We start from the raw sequence: 19,770 nt of genomic DNA, 5'->3' as shown, positions 1-19,770 counted from the left end.
AAGCGTGAATTAATTATTCGCGACACTTTACCCCCGACACTTCCGTTGCGTACGTGTCTGTGACCAAGAAAATGCCTCACACGTCTAGGTCGATTGGAAACCTTCGGTAGAGTTTTCCGCCCACATTACGAATTCCAGCTGATGTTTATTGGGTTGACGGAGTACCGGAGGCCCTGCCGGTGGTTTGGATGCAGAATGCTGGGGCGCAGAGGATTCCGAAGGGTGAAGTTTATGACCTGATGCTAGAGCAAGTACTCGGCGTTGCTTGAAGCTGCTACTCCAATTACTTACGCCCTGATAGCGTGTTTAATGTTTTACGAGGTTGTTGAACACTCAATGGCCAATTCTAGCAACACCAGCACGGCGCACGGCGGTAGGATTTATTTATTAAAATCAACCTTCGCTCTCACCCGCTCAGGTTCTTGCGTAGGGAGTAGTGTGGCGCGGATTTTAGCGTTTAACTGACACTTGCAAGGTAATTCTTGCAAATGAATGTAAGAGGATTAGCAAGAAAGCAATCAAACTCATTTGCTAATGCACCGAAAGCTGTTAAGCTGTCCAAAATTGAAACTAAACTTGAGGATTTTTTCGCTCTGTATTCCAGATTACGTGGCGATAAAGTAATCCGAGAGGTAAACCGTGGCCTATATCTACATTTTTTTTGGGTAAATGTACAGATGACGGTGCAGTGGCATTTGTTATGACATTGAGCTGAAATGCTGTTGTTAATGTAGAACTAATTGGACAAGTGTTTCTCACGACGGTTCAACGCCGTTTTCTGAGTAGGAAACTCATGCCTGTAAGAAGAGGACTTGAAGACTGTGTGAATCTAATAGTAATACCTCTCAGAGATTTCTACACTGCCCGAAAAGTATTTTGAAACTAGTGTAAACATATCAAAATTGCATACATTCAGGCGTTAGAATCGAAGGCAGACACGACGCCCACGATCTTTACAAATGAAATAATCTGATACGTCTTACGAGCATTCAACGATTCAGCCAGTTCAAAACATCAAAACAGCTCTAATCGAAAGCTCCTCTTTGCTCCATTTCATGGCCAATCACCATCACTACTAGCAGCTTGCACTGGCAGACGGACCAAACATTTTTTCCCATCCAAATTCACTCCGTTCACCGGAAGTGATACAGTGTGCGCATGCGAGCCGGTGCATGTGCATTTAAATATGCAACTGCAATCGTGATGTTGCATCGCTTCGTTAGCTTTCCAGCATTCCCATTAAGCTTTGTGCGGGTGCGCTTTTGCTGAGTTTACTTTAAAGAGTGAAAAATTGATTCAAAGAAACAGTATTATAAATCAAAACAAAACGGAAGTCCGATTCGGTGTACCGATAGTGAGAAGATGTGCAGTAAACGTTTTTACACCAATGCTTACTTCCATTGCAGTTCGTGCGTATGGACCTTCGTTTGCTGCTTCCTGTGTGGTTGTGCGTTCCGCGCTTCCGGAAAAGAAAACCTCCCCCTTGCTGACTACTCTAAAGAGATCATTTCCGACGCTAAACTCCTACTCCGTTACTGTCCGCTAGCCTTTCCTTTTGCTGCAGAACGAGGCGGGTTACAATAAATCATTTCCAATCTCATACCACCTTCTCGAACTCGTGTCTGCGGGTGTATTCACAACAGATCGAGACACTGTTGAACTTCAAAGCGCAATTGAACGATTAAACACATGCAAAAAAGATCACCATTCGCGTTATGATGAATCGCTTCATCGTGCTGTTCGACGGAAGAATCACCAACTCTCAACCTACGTTTTTTGTGCGAAGTTCTTCGCCCATCTTCGGGAATGAAGCATGTGGTCACCTCGTTTTTAATTTCATTTGTCCAACAAGATTTACGCGCGTGGCGGATTGTAGCGCAAGTTTTGCACGATAAAGCCGACCAGATCTATCGTCATGTTAAATTATAATCGTGATGAATTAAAATCACATTCATTACCTTCTTTTTGTGCTTCCGACTGGGAGGTATCGAGCTGACGGTATCGTATTGCTTTTCGATAAAAGGGTTAGGAATGTGGTGTCTTGTTCTGTTGGACAAATATGGACCTGTGCTTTGTATCGGTACAGGTTACGATACTCGAGCGTAGGATTTTTCTATTGGGCGAACTATTCATTCGATTGTTCGATCTGAGGGTGGTATATTGGATTACTGAATTATGGAATAGAATAGAATCGATTACGTAACGGAAATAGCTGATCCGACGGTGTAGGATGTAAGGCTATCAAATAACATGGGGCATTTAAAAAATTTAAATAAGTTTCAGAATTTTACTCTTTGTTTGTAAATTGTAAAACATTTAACTCCTTCGAAATAGATAAAAACTCATTCATTTACGTTCGTATTCATTTACAGGTAATATTAAGATGATTTTTAAATAATAACCATAAGTTCGATGAGTTTAAGGCTAGTTTGAGTTATTTTAGTTAATATTCAGGCCTTATAAAGATGGATGGATTTCAAGATGGATAAATATGTTGACAAATAAAAATACACCATCAGGACGTTAATAGCTGTTTACCTTTCCTGCAACTTTTTTTTCCTGTTAATGACATCGATTTGTTATTTTACGAAATCACAAGAAAAAGCTCTTCAACAGGTCCATTCAACCACAAATGCAACAAAGCACCTCGCGCCTACATGCAAAACCTACAGCTAGCGAGATGATCATTTAAAATTATGTCCACTTGCTGCACCGAGAGCCAGTCATTTATGTTACGAAGTAACTTTCCTCTTTTCCATTTACATCTTTCACCTTTGGAATTGTGTGTTGTGGACGGTCAAAAAAAGATTAGACAAGTGGCGCGCTGTCTGTAAGCGTAAAAAGCAAAAGTGATGAAGCAAAAAGGGACGAAACCCCCAACGTTAATGGGTTTTGCATGCATGGCTTGGGCTTGGAAAGAAAATTCAAACGAGACGTTTCATTAACCCTCTTTAAACCACTGCCGCGTACCACGAGAGCATAATGGTGTAGCTGGCCGGACAAATCGCGTTCCGTCCACAGTGCATGTTCCGGGGTAGGGTTTTTTTTTTTAGGAGGGTAGGAGGAAACAGATATGATGTTTTTCACCACTTCCGCTCTTACATTTCGGAAGCAAAAGCACCCGCAAAAGGTAACATTTGCAAACCAAGAGGATGCAGTTTATAGAAATCGTAAAGGTCGACCAAATGGCCAGAAGATCCGAGGGAAGGTTTGGAACGAAAAATGAAATAATGGTTTTGCATAATTGGGATCCGTTCGGGGTTCGGATGCTCGCGGCAGGTGATTAGAAGGATGCAGCGGAAACGTCAGATTTACGTGGACGAACGAAAAGTGAAACGATTTTTCACCACCACCGGTACTGTCGGTGCAAGGTTAAATAGTAGTACGAGGGCTGTGTAGTTCCGGGAAGCCGTATGAATTTTCCTCCTCAAATTGAGTGGCTATGCCCAGCACAGGTAACGATATGTTCGGACACATGTGGAAATCTTTCTGTTTCCCACTCAGAACTAGCGTCGCTCGTGAGGGACCTGTTGGACAGGTTCGCAATTTTTGCAAAGAAGAAAGTTAACCACCACGGCAACGATTTGACCAATCGATGTAGGGGTTCACAAATTGAATTACGGGAGTAGTGGAGCTTTAAGACGTCCACTTAACCACTGTATGTGACCTTTGAACCCTTGCTGAAAGACGGGTCGACGACTTTGCACGACTTAAGGAAAGAGGGCAAAAAGGATTAGGAATAGACGGTATCCGAACAGGACGGAAGTAGTAAAGACAGTATAATAATCAAATTAAGGCTAGACAGTGAAACACGTGTATGTGACTGGAATTTAAAAAAAAAAGTTGATGGAGAAGAACTTTGGAGGATTTTCCTAGCTGTTTAGAGGAAGTATTAATTTATGTGTTGATGTCGGACGAGGTGGTTATATGATTATTTATTTTACAACTAAAAAATGCTTTAAATAAGTCATACAATTCTGCATGTAAAATAAGACACTCGGCCATTAATTTGCCATCGGCTGCGAGAACATAGTTAAGCTGTCCGGACTACGAAAAATACTATCGAAATACTACTGACCCACAGCCACAACCTACAAACAAACCGACTAGCTCCCCTTTATTTCAGCTGGACAAGCGTACCTTCTCTTGTTTTCTGGTTTCTCACTTTAATATTTATCGATGAAACGCTGTTATACCGCGGTACAGCCACACCGTACCGGGCAGTGGTCAATAGGCACATAAATTAAATATTGATGCAATTTAAACCCCCACACACTCATACACACAAGCAATGGCGTCGCAGAATCGACGGGACGGCAAATAATCGATCGAGGAGAGGCCCGATAGGTTGTTATAAAGGTGGGCAGCAAATATTACTATTTCTGCACAGATTGAACCATTTTAAGGCAGCGTGGGTGAGGGGAAATGGGGCTACCAGGCTGGCAGTGAGGCAATGGACGTACGTATAAATGTCAGAAAGCTGTCTTTTTAGCGCTTAAAATGTTCAAATGTACAGCGCAAAGCGGAAGTAATAATATGCAAATTGATTAAAGCGTATCGGAATTGCGTTTTGCTAAATCATGTCGTGGTTAAAGAGGTTTTGTTAAATAGAACTTAAATTGGTTGATGGCAATTTAAGATAATACGATCATGTGTAACGGCATAAAAAGAATGAAAAACAGAAAAAAGTTAAAATAAATATTTGAAAACGTTCGTTTATCAAGAAAGGAGAAGAACAGAAAATATTTTAAAATTTATAATGAAAATTGAAAATATCACGTGAATAAATATTTGAACTAGAAAATACAAGAAAGAAAGTTAAGATGTGCAGTAAAAGATAAAAACTCTTTCAAAATAGATATAGAAATGAAATAAAAAAAAACAGAAATTGTAAGCGCAAACAACAAAAAATATTAGGGTTATTAAGGTCCTAAAAGAACCAAACTAAAACAAATGCAAACAACAAAAGAAAGCTTGAAAATAGAAAAAAAAACATTCAGATTAATGAGTCTGTCGAATACGTTAGCAAAGAAAAAAAGTAAGACGAAAATGCTCTTAAATTCTCCTTTTTTTGAATATTTCATGCAATGAGTTCGATGTTGCATTGAGAACATTTATCTTCTTCCGTTTTTTCAGACAGAATGGAGAAACGTAAGAAAAAATCAATATAAAATAAAAGTTTAATAAAAGGTAAGAGTGTCCAAGCCAAAAACCGAGAAGGAAAAACTGGACACAAGAAAGGAAAACGATACAAAACAAAAACAGACAACTTTTCAGCAAATCCAAACAGCTGTACACAAGTTGAAACTCAAATAGAAACTCAAGAATGAAAAGTATCGTCATCGTGAAGGCACGACAAAAACACGAGTTCGTTTAAAAGCACAGAATAAACTAGAGGAAAACGGATAAGAAGAAAAGAGTTCTTCGAGTTTATCTCGTTTTGCTTTTGGCTTTTATTTTCCTTTCGGAACTTCTACAACTTTTTGACTCCTAATTGAATGCAGCAAGTGTAAAGCCTCTTCACAATTAATACATTTCTACTCTGTGAAGCACTAAAAAAATAGTTACACTTGTTATGCATTTTCACCTGCAATCAAACATGGTGCTATGCATTTCCTGTTGCCAAACGCATCGAAAAATCGAACCTTCTTCACTACTGTTACTTTTGTTACAGACAGACAGACCGGCCGTCATCGTAGTCAGCGGTTGGTTTTGGCTGTATAATTTGATTTTTTGCGACCATTCTCGGTCGTTCGCTTCAGGCCACCTTAACCGAACCGTTAGCGAAAAGGGTCGTTACGCATAACGTACCGTTTTTCGCCGCCGTGAGACTTTTCAACTGCTTTCGCGCAAGCTTCTGACGATTTGCATAAGCTTACGGTACTATGCTCGCCCTCCCGGTTGGTTTTTCCGCTTCCAACCCCTCTGTGGCCCACATGAAACGTTATGGCGCGGGGCGAGACCGACGTTATAGTTATGCTCCCTTCCTTTCTTTCTACGGCTTCGGCGAACCATTCGAGCGAACCATTTCCAGCCATTTCCCTGCGCTCGCTTCGGTCTTAACGGATTATTGGTCTATGTGTCTACGGGACGTTGTGCGTTTGTGTGGTCGTGCTTCCCCGTGAGCACACTTCCTATGCGCCACACAGGAAATCCATCAAAGACAGTTGCTTTTAGCTGTATAACCTTCTTCTTTTTTCATCGGATGCGCCGAGGAACGAAGGTTTTTGCTGGCAAGTTCAACCGAAGCATGATAAGAGATATGACCACTCTCTTGGAGAGAGGCACTTTAAAACGATGGAAGAACGGCACGAGATCTGCCCGAGCGAGACGAGACATGTAAAAGCGGCTGTCTAATTTACATTCTACATCCGACCGGTTCCGTTTGCTGCTCAAAGGGACAGAATTCGCTTTGAAGATTTGCTCTAGACGACAGCGGGTTGCAGAATGATGGATGCATTCCGTTTTTTTCCAAGTTCTACCTCTAGGATGACATACACGAGACAAATTTTAGTGACACAGACTTATGTAAGAGCTACGCAAAGACGTGAGAGACATATTTCAATTGGGCGCTTCTTTGCACAGGGTTAGAAAATCACATAAAAATGTTAATGTTTTCGAGCACAGCTCAGATTTCAATATTTTAACAAACGATTTAAGCTGCTAATCCAATTTGCAGCACGTAATTTAACTGGCAGAGAAAACACGTCACCTATTAGACCAGCAAATTGTTGAAACGTGACTAAAATTAATTGCAATGACGAAAGAATTCGTTAGAACTTGCAACGAAAGAGGGTACGAATGAGTGTGGTATATCTTGATTTTTATTTTTGTGTTCGCTTTAGTGCTTTTACACGAGATTGATAAGGAAGTTAAATCGGAAGTACAGGTTTTTCGCAATCATTCTACAAGAGCAGAAATAAATAAATAATGGCAGCTCATGCCAAGAAGAAGGATAGACGATAGACATGATTAAACTACATAATTTGAACAATCGTAGTTTTAAAAAAGTATGTAAATTGGATGTGTAAACGAAATGGGTGTAAATGATTAAGCATAGTATGACGGGTTTTACGCAAAGCTATTGAGTCAAACTCGTGATCTGATCGGAAGCGGAGCCAGTAGCTAAATACGAAGGGAGTTATCCTCCTATTCTTGGCATAATGATCTACCAGGTCTTGCTGCCCATAGGATGGCTTGCAGGACATATTATTACCACGTATTTGGAAAGTCAGTCTTCACTACGGTGGAAAGTTCCGGAAGGAATTTGAACCCAAGCTCTGAATTGTGAAGACCGGCGCCACTGTCGACTACCACCGCCGGACCGTCCCAACGAAGGGACTCATATTAAATCCTATCCAAATTGTTTTCTCGTATGCTGGAGTGACCTGATCTGACATTGTCTAACAGTGAAAGAAGCCAAAACTGATAAACAAAAACCTCTCGAGGTTGTTGTGTCAAAGGAGATGAAATTGAAACAAGTGTAATCACGTTGCAAGTTAAATACATAAAACTGAAAATACACATTTCAGTCAAGTTTATACATGCTAGACAAGTCGCTCCGGGGACCGAAGTGGTGTCGGCGCTGGTCTTCACGGGGCAGGAACTGGTATCGAATTCATTCTGGACTGTCTTTCCGCATAACACAAGGAAACCGGAACATACTTAGCAGAAACCTCTCGAAGTTATAGTGCCAATTAAGAAGATGTTAGGTAGCTTTCTGTAGTTGTAGTGGTCGTCTCGTTTTACACATGTATTCCTTCAAGATTTACTACATTTTTAGTTAGTAAATTTTCGCAAGTTAGAGATGCGTTTTGCGAACATTCTTTGCCACTAAGAATGTTTTGGGTGAATTGGGCTACAAAGTCCAATAATTCAATATTTTCGGGATGAGTTTATCTGCATATCATTTCTCGAAGGCTTGACGATCGGCTAAAAACTTCAATTTTCTCCTTGAAGTCATCAATAAACCCATTCTTTAAAAAAAAATGTCTGAAAACTACAATTGCTAGCAATAATCATCCAATAAAGCAACAAATCACCGCGTCAAACAACCTGTTACAACACTTCCCATAAACATAGAAACAGCTCTACCGATCACCATTTGAACGTTCTTGAACTGTCGAACGAGAATCCACCCAGCTAAAACACCGTGGAAAAATTCTCCCATAAAGCATAAATCTACTCACTTTAATCACATAAGCAGTCGATCCAATCGTCATCTCCAGCTAGCTAACGACGTACTAGTTGCACACATCGCCGATAGATCGTATTATTATTATCTGACAGCATCATCTCTGTCAGCCATAAACACGGTAATTATAGCGAGGAGAAGTGAGTGATCTTTCCTTCAAGGCGATTTTGCATACAACAAGTCATCGATTTGCAACAACACATGTGACAGTGGAGGCACGTGGGTTGGGTCGGCAACTACTTTTACGTTACGAAATTGACGTTTTGGATCGAAGCTAGGTGATTCTTTAGGAGATAAAAAATTGACTCACTAAAGCTTACAAAAAAACGGGTGTAAAAGTGTGAAAAATAAACCCATCAACGTACTGCGCATTAGCGCGCATGCCTTTCGTTATCTTTCGCAACAAGAAAAGCTTGTTAAACGAAGATGCACATCGATGTTTTACCTTGTTTTTGTACGGCGTGCCTTTCGCGGGTGCGCGTGTGCGTAATGCACGCCGCGTTATACATATATGAATGGCATCTATTGATTTCGATGGCGGCTAGATGATAGTGGCTACATACAAAAAACGTAGATAGGGACAAAAAATTCCGCCCAACTCACTATAAGACTCCGTGGGGCAGTGTCAAGATGTAGGATGATGATGATGATGGTCACATTTTTTTTTGGATCACAGTTCCAAACGGAAGACACACACTCGTGTTGCCGCGGTCAGAAGGGTATTTACATTCGAATGAGTTCATTAAGCTGGGGAAGGCTAACGATGATCGTTTCATGACATCTAAGTGGCTAGCTTTGCGTGAAAACTACACTGTTGGTCGTCAGCGAGTTGAAGTTGCGCTGTGTGTCCTATCAAACCCTTTGGACAGCCATATCATCACGCACCGTACACGCACCGAGAAAGAGTTTGGACGAAATTTGATGCACCATTCAATAGTTTGATGCACGAATGTGCCGATGCACCCAATAGCCATTTGCTAGATCGTTTTGATGCGCGTTAAATGGTCCAAATTGCAACCATATGGTCATAAAGTAGAAGCAGTAAACGTTTGCTGGACAGAAACAGCGTCGGAATGGAACACGGTGGGGATGAATGCGAATGAATTTCACAAACTAGCCCCACCGTTGGCAGCTGTAAAGGGACGGCTACCAGGGCGAATGTAAATATTCCATTAGGAGTTGGTTTATTCTATCCCAGCTGAGGTTTAAGCAACCCAGCTAGCCAGGTTATCTCTGTGACAGGTTGTATATTGTTGACATACTGCAAACTTTGGAGCACCGTGGGGTTCAGGTCTCTTGTATGCTCTCGTACATCTTCTCCACAAACACCTTCACCTTCGAAAGCGTTAGTCTGGCCGTTAGAGGCTGCCGGGATGACATAATGCCTCCCTCACTGTGTGACCACCCCACTGCTCTATCTCGCCTGTTCTCGCCGTATAAGGAGACCGTGTTGTTGAGAGTCACACATCGTCATCGACAACGTTTGTAACTGAGGCGGCCTTTACGTTCGGTTGAATGTGGCGCTTGTTTTGCAAAACACAACACCGATCGCGAAGAGCAAGCTTATTTTTCTTAGTATTTTGTTAGTCTTTCGAGAATTATAAAAGTGTGTTCGATAATTACTAAACCGGTTCGGCGATATTTATACAAATTGGCCGTGGTGCGAATTGATTGGAGAAATTAATATTTATTGATTTATGAAAGATTATAGGAAATAATTGGTGTCAACATAAAAACGCAGTAGAGTCTGTTTTTTCGGGGACTGTTTTTTCGTCGTTACTATATTAAAATTTATTAACGCAATTTTTGATTCACGAAGTTAAACGGTAACTTGCACATTAACCGTGTAATTATTCGCCAACTCTAATGAAGCATCCTCGCGTGCCCTTAATATCCACACGGGGCGTTTTATAGGCAGCAGCTTTCAGCAAGCAAGCAAAGAAATTAAAATAAAATTCCACTTACGGCGTGCTTCTAATTCCATCCAGCCAGTCATGTAAATCACGCCAGGTAGCAAATCAATTTGAGAGCTTCTCTTGCAGCATAGCTGCAAGAGCCGGCCACACCTATGGAATGCACATGTGCGCACGCGGTTCTAAAAGCTCTCGCAAATTACACAAAACTGAAGCTATAATTTAGAGCAATTTTGCTGCTGCTCGCTTGTAATTAATTTAACCGTACCACCGTGAAGGACGCAAAGACGTCGAAGGGATGATAGCGTGGAGGAATGAAAGGTAGATTAGTAATAGGAAGAATCTGTAAACGATTTCACTTAAGATCCCGCTTGGTTGGATGATGCATGCAGATGAGAGACGCGCAAGATGATCGTCTAAATTGAGACAACTTCAAATTAAAACATTGGAGAATTGAGGCTTGGAGGTCAGGAACAGGTGTTTTCAGTGTTGGGTAGAATTTGAGGAAATTCAAAGAACTCCATAAGTATAAGTAGCTAAGTAAACAGCTTCGAACAGTATGCCAGTCTTTGAAGAGTTCATGACAGATCTGCTTCATCTTAACATATATAAGTCTAGAATTAGTCGCGATAGCTTTCCTGTCAAATGAGCTATAGAGCTTCCAAATAGGAATATATCCTTACTTCAAATGTGATAAACGCCAAGGTCTCCAATCTCTCTGCTTTCAGATCGGTAAGCTTAACCGCTCTTTCTCGGCAGAATCTCCCTCCAAATAATGAAGAGATCAGTAATTAATGTGTTCATACTTTAATCCACCCAAACTAATACCCTCAAGTGACTTAAAAAACCACACCGAAATGCATCGCCGTACAACAAACTGTTGTCTGTTGAGCAACGTTGAAGCTTTCTAGTCGCCCTCCGGCACAACGACATCTGAACCGGAGCCGAAAATTGTGATTGACAGTCGTCGCCGGTTTGCCGGTGTGTGCGGTTTGTGGTTGTCTCGGATGAAATCGTCGTAAATTTTAACACCAAAAACTGTGAAAAGCGTCTCACACTGTCGGGTGTCATAGAGAGGAGAGCCCGCAACAAAAAAAAATCATGGTCACGAAGTTGACCGGTGGTATGCACGGCATCAGACCTATGGAGATATGTCATTTTCTGTGAGGGTATTCCCTAGTTTCCGTCGACTCCCTCCTCCATCCCTCACTCCTTAAGTGCTGATGCCCATTGGCCGATCGGAGAAGAGAATTGGTGAGATACCACTCACTTTTCACTATTTCGCCGGTACATGCTCCGGTCGAGTGAAATAGTTTGTGGTGATGGTGGGCACTCGAATGCAACCCCGTCAGCTTAGGGACACCACTGCTACGAAGTTGGTGATGAAGTATGAAACATACTTTCACTAGATATAGGCTCTCCACGGGGTGTTCCTCTTGGGCCAGTTGAAGAAATGTTTAAACTTCGCTTCGAAAATAAGAATGGGACTCTGGGTGCGTCTGTTGGAACATTGCTTGGAGAAAGTACCAACTTGGCAATACTCCCTCTCCCGTCTGTCGTAGCTGTTCCACGTGGACCAAGTACCAAGGGCTGCACCCAAAAACTCAACTCCCTCTCCGAGCACAGGACTCGGAGACAGAGTCGGCAGATTGTGTTTGGTGTCTGCTGTTATTTCAACAAGAAAACATCACATAATCACCACACGTACACGGTGCCCTACGACACAACCATACTAACCTGATAGGCGGCCACCTCGTCGCTGTTGTAGATGTGCAGCGGAGGCGATGAGTTTCTTGGCGCAAACATTGCGTTGCGTGTTTTGCATTCACATTCACACCGATAAAGTCGCGAACGTCGAGAAGGTGTACGTAATTCGCTTAGAATAATCACACCCTGAAGGTTACTGCTGCTGTTTGGCCAATGATTTTCACTACTCCAATGCAATTTGTTTTGTTTCGATTTACTTATCTTATTGTCGATTTCGATTTTTATATTCTTCACGAACTTTGAAACACTCTTTTCTTAACTCTTTTTTTTTTCAATTAAAAACACTTTTGGCTTTCTTTTTCGTAATTATCGGTATGTTTGAAATCCAAACAAGCACAGCTCACACACGATCGTATCGGTAATCGATTTTCTCACGCTTGACAAATTTTTCCTTTCGCACAATGTTTCGACTCGCACTTGCACTTTCCATTGTCATCGTTTTAGCTTATTTATCTTCTTTTTTTTTGTTGGTTCGATTCTGCTAGAAGAAAAGCATCCCAAAACGGTCATAAGAGATTCCTATTTCACACATACAACACATACAGATAACAGGGACGTATGAGTTTTACAGTTGAATAACTCTTCCCCAACAATATCCCGTCTTTCCACAAGAAGAAAAGACCAAAACCAAAACTCGTCTGGACAGTTGGCATGATATCTCTGCGCCCAGTACAAGACGATTATGTCAGACTTTTTTACACTTTGCTTTGCAATTCCTGTTTCTACTGCTCTTGTAGCTCCTTTCCCAACAATTCCTGAGCGAGAACCGACTATTCTGCAGCGAGATGAGCTCCTTATTTATTTATTTATTTGTTTTCTATTTCATGTTTGCTTTCCCGCTGCCAATGCCCAGTTGTGTCGGTCGGTGTCACACACAAACCCGTCCTTTTCTTCGTTCGATGAGAAGTTTTGGGGACACCGTTTAGAAGCAAAGGCACACATTTGACAGCGTTGGCTGTTCCTGGTTTTCGGTGAAATGCCCTCAACATGCGGGTGTGGAAGTGGAGATGCTAAAAAGTTGGCAAACAACACCGTGGTTCAATCGAACGATGACGGCGGCAGAACGCTTCTATTGACAGCATTGCGAGAGAATCCGACAAACTTTGAAATTGTTTTGTGACGCGTTTCGAGGCCGAGAAGGAGAAATCATTTACATATTTAAATTATTCACAAACTTAGCCCAACCTGTTGTCGAACTTGCTTCGTTTAATAGCAACCGCACACACTGGCGTTGTTTAATCGATTCCAAAGAAATTTTTTGGACGGTTCGTAATGAATCTTCTTACCCTACAATGCTTGTCGTTAGAAAGTTTATAACGGCGTTACTTAATGGTTAAAACTACACCTTTCCGTCGCTCGATAAAGGTTTGTAAAGGCAACAAAAATACACCCACCAGGAGCAAGAAATTTTGTGGAACGAATAAAACAGTGGGAAAGGTGGTTTAAATATGACGTCAACATCCCAATCGGAACCGATGACTGCCATCAACCGGTACGGCGAATAAACTTTAACGCCAGAAGCAACCGTGTAAGCTTACCTAATTATGCAATACACAGAAAGAAATTCGCAGGAGTCGCAAGGGAAAAAAAACCAGTTGAGCTACTTATTTATTTTGCGTCATTTTTAATAATGAATTCAATTTGAGGATTAAAGAAAACTGATCCCCCAGGTGGTGTGCTGTCTCCACGACAGACAGATGATGAAGGAAATTGCCCGCCGAAGGTCATCTCGATCAAGGTCAACAATATTTGGCTTTGCTCCAAGACGATAGCCAATCAAAAGACACCAATGCAACGAAAAGCGACGAACTTGTTTTGGTAACAGTGGTGGCTTCATTTGCAACGCGGGATCTGTTGAGGTTCGTTTGCTTCATCAGACTGGGACATTATAAAATACCATGTGAATGCAAACCAAAAAACGAAAAGGAAAACCACTGACCACACAGTTTGAGACAGTTTAAAAAAAAAAAATTGAAAACAAACTTTGATTGGTGTTTTGTGGGTAACCTGTTCTAACCGTGTATTTTTACTTTGAAATGAGCTTTACTAAGCACAAACGAGATGGTTGGTTATAGTTTTGTGTATGAAATATGAACCAGCATCTCTTCAGATCGCTGGACACATTGAGGAACAAAGGAAATAATGAAATAAACACAAATTTAGATCATCCACTAGGCGGTGTGTCAGCGAACCGTCACAGACAAGGTCACTTCTTGGTTGTTGAGTCCGCAGAGGGACACATGCAAACGATAATACTTGGGTTGTTGAATTTATCGCTACCAAAACGAACTCATTAACGTATGCTGCTGCTGCTGCTTCTGCTGCTGGTGGTTTGGTCACAAGCTATTCATTTTCGCCACATTTTTGCTCCCGACCCGGGGCTTTAATATCCGCACATTCCAACGCCCTGAAGAAATCAAACCACGTGTGCTCGTACACAAAGATCCGGCGTAATGTGGGCTGACGATACCGTAGGAGGTGATGTCTTGGTGTCCAATGGTTGCGTTAAAAATGGTTCGATTGGAATGGGTGCTGCTCTCGTGCGATGAGAAATTAATACACGGGCGCACTATTAATCAGCCCCACCATTGGTGGAGGTGTTTCTCATTAGCATTGCGCGTGTGTGACAATAAAGATAAAAACACATTTAAAAAATCAACAATCAAATTGAAGGTTCTTGAGAAGGGAGATTTTTGTAAGACTTCTTCTGCAGCACTGTTGTGCTACACTTTTGATTACACAATCTCGGACGATCAATCAAAAGCACGTCCCTTGAAGTACGAAGCATTCCAACGTACTAGCGATACCAAAATCGGACATCAATTAAATAAAGATTAGAGGAGAGAATGGAATGGACTAGTGGCTGGTTGTGTCTGGACGTTCTTTGATTCTCACCGGCAAGCCTGTGCGTGTCTTGCAGAACACTGTTATTGGCGCCCACGAAGAGCTTAGCTACGTAACAGTTCTTGAACGATTCCACCGCCCGATGGGAAGCTGCGGATTAAGTGAATGATTCTCGGTAGCGATGACTGTGCTCGATTGGAATTTGCGTCCATTATTCGAATTGTGAAGGGAATTTCTTGTGACAAAGAAATAGATTTGTAGTGCATTGCAAGGATTTTGAGAAAAAGTACAAGATTTTGAGCCGCTTCAGAACTCTTTTCAAGATCAAGTGGACGATTTAGAAGATTAAATGGACGAGATTTGAATCTAATGCATTTTATTGGTTGTTTTTAAGCAGATGCAGAATATTTCCAGACATTTGCTAGGCATTGTACTAGCGTTAAGATCCTAACTAAAACAGCCTGAAAAAAATAAATAAATTATGTCAATTTCATACAAGCTGTCATCGCTAATCTTCTTTGCAGAAAATCTCGGATGTCAATTAGGAAAATACAGCATGAAAATTCCACTACCCGAAGCAGCTCACAATCACTCCGGATCAATATAGCTGCCAACAAATGGCAAGAAAACGGGACAACCCAACCATTTATCAGATTTGGGAATGGGTAACGTTACCCACTGAAACACAGACAACGACACCAACTCTGCAAAAGCTTTCCCCCATTCACGGTCAAACCACGGCTGATTGGTGCAGCACCATTAATCTTCCCCGTGTGACACGAAAGATTTCCCACTTGCGTGAGTGTGTGCAGATCTTCAACAATCGAAGTCAAACTCCGGGCGATAGGGACCAAGGAAAGGGTGGTGTTTATTGAACGGAAAGTGACACGTACACACCAGATTTCAACCTTAGCACGTTGAAGGCACGTTTCCTGAAGCCGGTAGCAGCAGCAGTAGCACCGTCGGCAGCAAAGGGACAACTTTGCATGCGCTCCCTGTTTGTGTTTTCTATTGCGAGTTGCTCTACGCAGTCAGACTACGTAATTAAATGGAACTTTGGTTGTTGGCGATACGGATCTCACGGGTGTCGTATTCTGGTGCCGTAGCAGTAGGACACCCGGGAGATTTGTGCTTGAACGGGCACAGCACAGCCGGATATGAAAAATATGGCACACAAGTTGAGGTCCCAAGAGTTGTTTTGTTTGTCTTTCTTTGGGTTTTTGTTTTTTTGTACTCCGGTAGAGGAATCGTGGAGCAATAAACTTTAACTCCACAAACGGAAACAGACACGCACGCATAAAACAATCACAACCATCAAAGCAATTGTATTTTTCGGAAAGCAGGTCAATCAAACGCATCAATCATTCGTCGTCGTCTGAAACTGTTTCAATTCGTTGTAGTGTTATTATTGGACAGATTAATTCGGAAACACATGCTCCTGAATGTTTAATACATGCAAGCGCACGTGAGCCAACAGTTTGATTATTATCGCCAAACCAAACAAAGTTGTTATCTTGTTTAGGAAGCATTTAATTTTCTTTATCGTTTAACAAAAATCTTTCCGGGATTTTTGTTTCCTTCAAATTTGACGTCAATCGAGACGAAAGAAAACTACTTTCTTTTTGTAACGACCGCAGCTTTAGCTGGCCGTTCCATTACAGCGCTCGAAGTGTCAAGCAAACGAAAGATTTGCCCACCAACATAAGTGACGAACCTTCAGCTCAAACCAGCGCTCCAAAGAAATCCCTTCGAAAGGGTCATGTGTGGCCGCGAAACAATGTGCTCTGGAGGTAAATATGTTTAGAAAATATGTTGATTGCTCGATCATCACCATCATCATCACCCCAAGGGAGAGATCAGTCGCTTTTGGCCGCTACGGGAGAAAGCCTCCGGAAGAGAACGTGACCAACATATTGGGGCGATGTTGACCGTTTCGCAGCACATTATTAAGGGTTCCCTGGGTACTTTTTTACCACAGTGAAGAGGACGCGAAACGGTGCAACGGTACAGCGATCATCCACCCATCGTCTTCGGGCATACCCCGAACGAAAGCGAGAATTGTTCAATTTTCTCGGTCACTTGGAGCTCAAAAAGCGTCAAAGAAAAGGGAGAAGGCAAAAAAAACCCCCATCTTTACCACAGATAAAAACGGTTCCCGTTGCAGCAAGAGGCACGAAATAACTTCCAAGCACTGAGAAGCACATTGAAAACCGTTTGCCCACCTGCAGCAGCACAAAATACTTTCATCCGTCTCTGCTCTTGCCACCGTCTCCTTGTTTTCACAACTCCCCGATAGGAGGCGAAGAACACACTACACCAAAACGGTCTTAAAATGGGCCACGAGGTTCGTGCGCAACAAAGCAAACGTCCCGACCAGATGGAGAGCGAGAGCATAAGATGGGATCGTTTTCGGGGTGGATGAATGCTTCCCCCCAATGAGAGGAAAAAAAGCGAACCATTTAGCGGATCTTCAGAAATCTGCTCCGACCGAAGTCCGGCGCACTGCGACTGCCTGTGAGGTGTTAAGTATAACTGCAAAAATGTAACGGTGGCACGCGATACAGCACGGTGCCGAAGTTGAGAATAGAGGGGCCGGTCAGTAAACACAAAAGACACTCAGCTAGCTTGAAGCACCCAAATTTGGAGTTTAATTAATTTTCTTGCCTTTGTCCGGGGCATCACTTCCTATTTTACAGGTGGACTTAGTGTTTTCTTAAACAGCTCACTTTTCCTGCATTCTTTAAGTCGGAGATGACGACTTACAGATTTATTAATTCAGTTATGATTTCTTTTCATTTTTTGTCCCAAAAAAGAAATCACCTCTAATCGAGATGATCTAAATTTCATTTTTAAACCGAATTCTGAAACGTGCGCCCACCAGAGTTCAGTTGATTAATTACATGATCCTGTGAAACAAAAAAAAAAAAAAACTTTGATTGAAAGAGGCTTTTGGAAAATGTGATCTCTCCAACCTTAATTGGACGCTGACAAGAATAGAAAACTGTTTTTTTTCCCACAATACACAAGTTGTCAAATGAAAGCTCCCAATTTTGGGAGGCTGGCAAATCGGTTGCAGTAAAATCAATGTCACTCTTTTGATGTATGTTTTGTCAAATTTGATAACCTATTGAAACACTTTGAATCACTAATATTTTATATTGCTTGGCGAAATAAGTTCAAGCTGTGACGTTGAACAACAACTGGTTAGATCTCTTGCACAGCAATCGAATAAATACATTCCCAGCAGTAACTTCTGTGTTTGTGACACAAGCAAGAGTAGGGAAAGACAGTGTGGAGATCACAAGCTGTCCGAATTAACCGAACAATCTAGTTCACAACCTTCGCAAATTAAAATTGTGACGCCCGAACGACATCCAATTAGACGATGTTGTTTAAAGTTGTCGTCAGTAAAATAGTGTCGATCATTGCAAGCAGCCAACTCTCAACGTAATGAACCTCTTTTTTTTACACTTGTGTCACATATTTTGGGCCGACTGAACCTCCAACGAAATTTCTCTGCTTCGAACGAAAACTGGAAAGCATTTTTACCGGCGATTCTTGATTTATGGTGTGCGCTATGGGATGCCGGCCGTCAAGAAACGACATTCCACACAGCAGCTACAGCTTTCGAGCCAAAAGGGATCAAAACTCAACACCGCCACAGCAAGCCACCACCAGTCATCTAAGGAAAGGTGTAAATTTCACAAGAACGCGGTGTGCGCGTGTTAACCGACTTTTTCCCATTTTTGTGCGCGCTCCCGGTTAACCGTTCGACGCGAGCAACTAATGGCGTGATCGAATTTGGCAGGCGCGACAGAAATTGCATGCTCATTTCTGTCGTGCGTCTAAATCGTTCATAGATGGCGGCCGGAGCTGGCGGCGATTGTGACACGATGACAAACGACGATCGAGTGTTGTAAAGTGTCATGTTGTCGGCCGAGGTCACAAACGCATAACGACGAATCGATTGGCAAAAAACAACCTGGTGGGTTGTTAATTAAATTAAAATGTGATTTTCTCTGCCCGAAAATGGTACCGTGCTGTTTTTGTTTTTGAAACATAAGAGACACGCATACCATGTGCGAGACGAAAATTATAACCATTTGCAGTAAAATTATGATTTAATTAGCGATCTTGGCTGCTCGCTAGTAGTCGTGTTCGAAAGGCGTTAGAAGCCCTTTTGCGAAGCATGCTAATTAATTTTTATCACCACGAAACCTTGAAGTTGGTGGTTCTATTTGCACATAATTGATAGCCAGGAGAGGAAAAATACAAGGCAGGGAGCTAATTTTATTCTATAAACGGATCACCTTGTAGACACAATCGAACCCGTTTGTTGTGTATCACTGCTAAGAGACGTAGAGGGGGAAAAAGTATACAAATTTCTCTTCACTCCCTTTAAAGTACATCTTAATGCGTCTATTATTCTTGCCGAGTGCTCCCTTCAAATTAGTTTCCTCGAGCAATGACGTCTTTATATCCGCAAGAACATAATGCATCGAGGTGTGTCCATGTTTCGGCCATCATTTTCACATGAGTCCACATTCCATTGCAATATCTCGACTGGAAGTCTAAGTGATCATTGTTTTGCTATGTGAAAACTGTCTACCCACCAGCAAACACCCCCTTTACTGAAAGAGCGAGCCGCAGTTTCACTGCAGAGCAGTTTGCCCAGACCCTTCGCGCTGTAACGTTTACTCCAGTTTTTCTTTTTCTTCCACCCCCTGGTCTCTTCTGATTTGACCGCAATCTATCGCATGCGTAGGAGAGTCAAATGGTCGACGACGGCCGCTTTCCCTTCACTCACTTGCTGCTGCACGAATGATAAGAAAAATGACCAGCCAAGTTGTGAGTGCGCCTTAACGGTGAGACGCTACGACTCCTTTCGTTAAACCGGACTCCTACTGTCCGGAGTCCGGGCAGTAGTTGGCGCCTACACATTATCGACCAATATAATGGCGAACTACGTCATACAAAAAAACAACATGCCACTAAAAGCTTGGTTCGTTGCAGTCTACACTTTTCGAGTCAGTAGAAGGCGTTGGAATTGTT

General features: G+C 42.1%; 2 protein-coding genes across 2 annotated transcripts in view; both read right to left on the bottom strand.

The window, feature by feature from the left end:
• Positions 1-11,936, bottom strand: part of LOC126565764 (uncharacterized) — a 31,577-nt gene extending 19,641 nt beyond the window's left edge. Inside the window, exon 1 of the mRNA XM_050222970.1 lies at positions 11,845-11,936. Within this exon, the coding sequence (XP_050078927.1) occupies positions 11,845-11,913 (69 nt within the window). The 5' untranslated portion in view covers positions 11,914-11,936. The remainder of the gene's footprint in view (positions 1-11,844) is intronic.
• LOC126565264 (derlin-1) overlaps positions 1-19,770 on the bottom strand; it is a 144,034-nt gene that overhangs the window by 97,001 nt on the left and 27,263 nt on the right. The window lies entirely within an intron of this gene.

The sequence above is a fragment of the Anopheles maculipalpis genome, chromosome 3RL (assembly GCF_943734695.1).
Source record: "Anopheles maculipalpis chromosome 3RL, idAnoMacuDA_375_x, whole genome shotgun sequence".
Lineage (NCBI taxonomy): Eukaryota > Metazoa > Arthropoda > Insecta > Diptera > Culicidae > Anopheles > Anopheles maculipalpis.
This window is presented reverse-complemented; position numbering and strand designations above follow the sequence as displayed.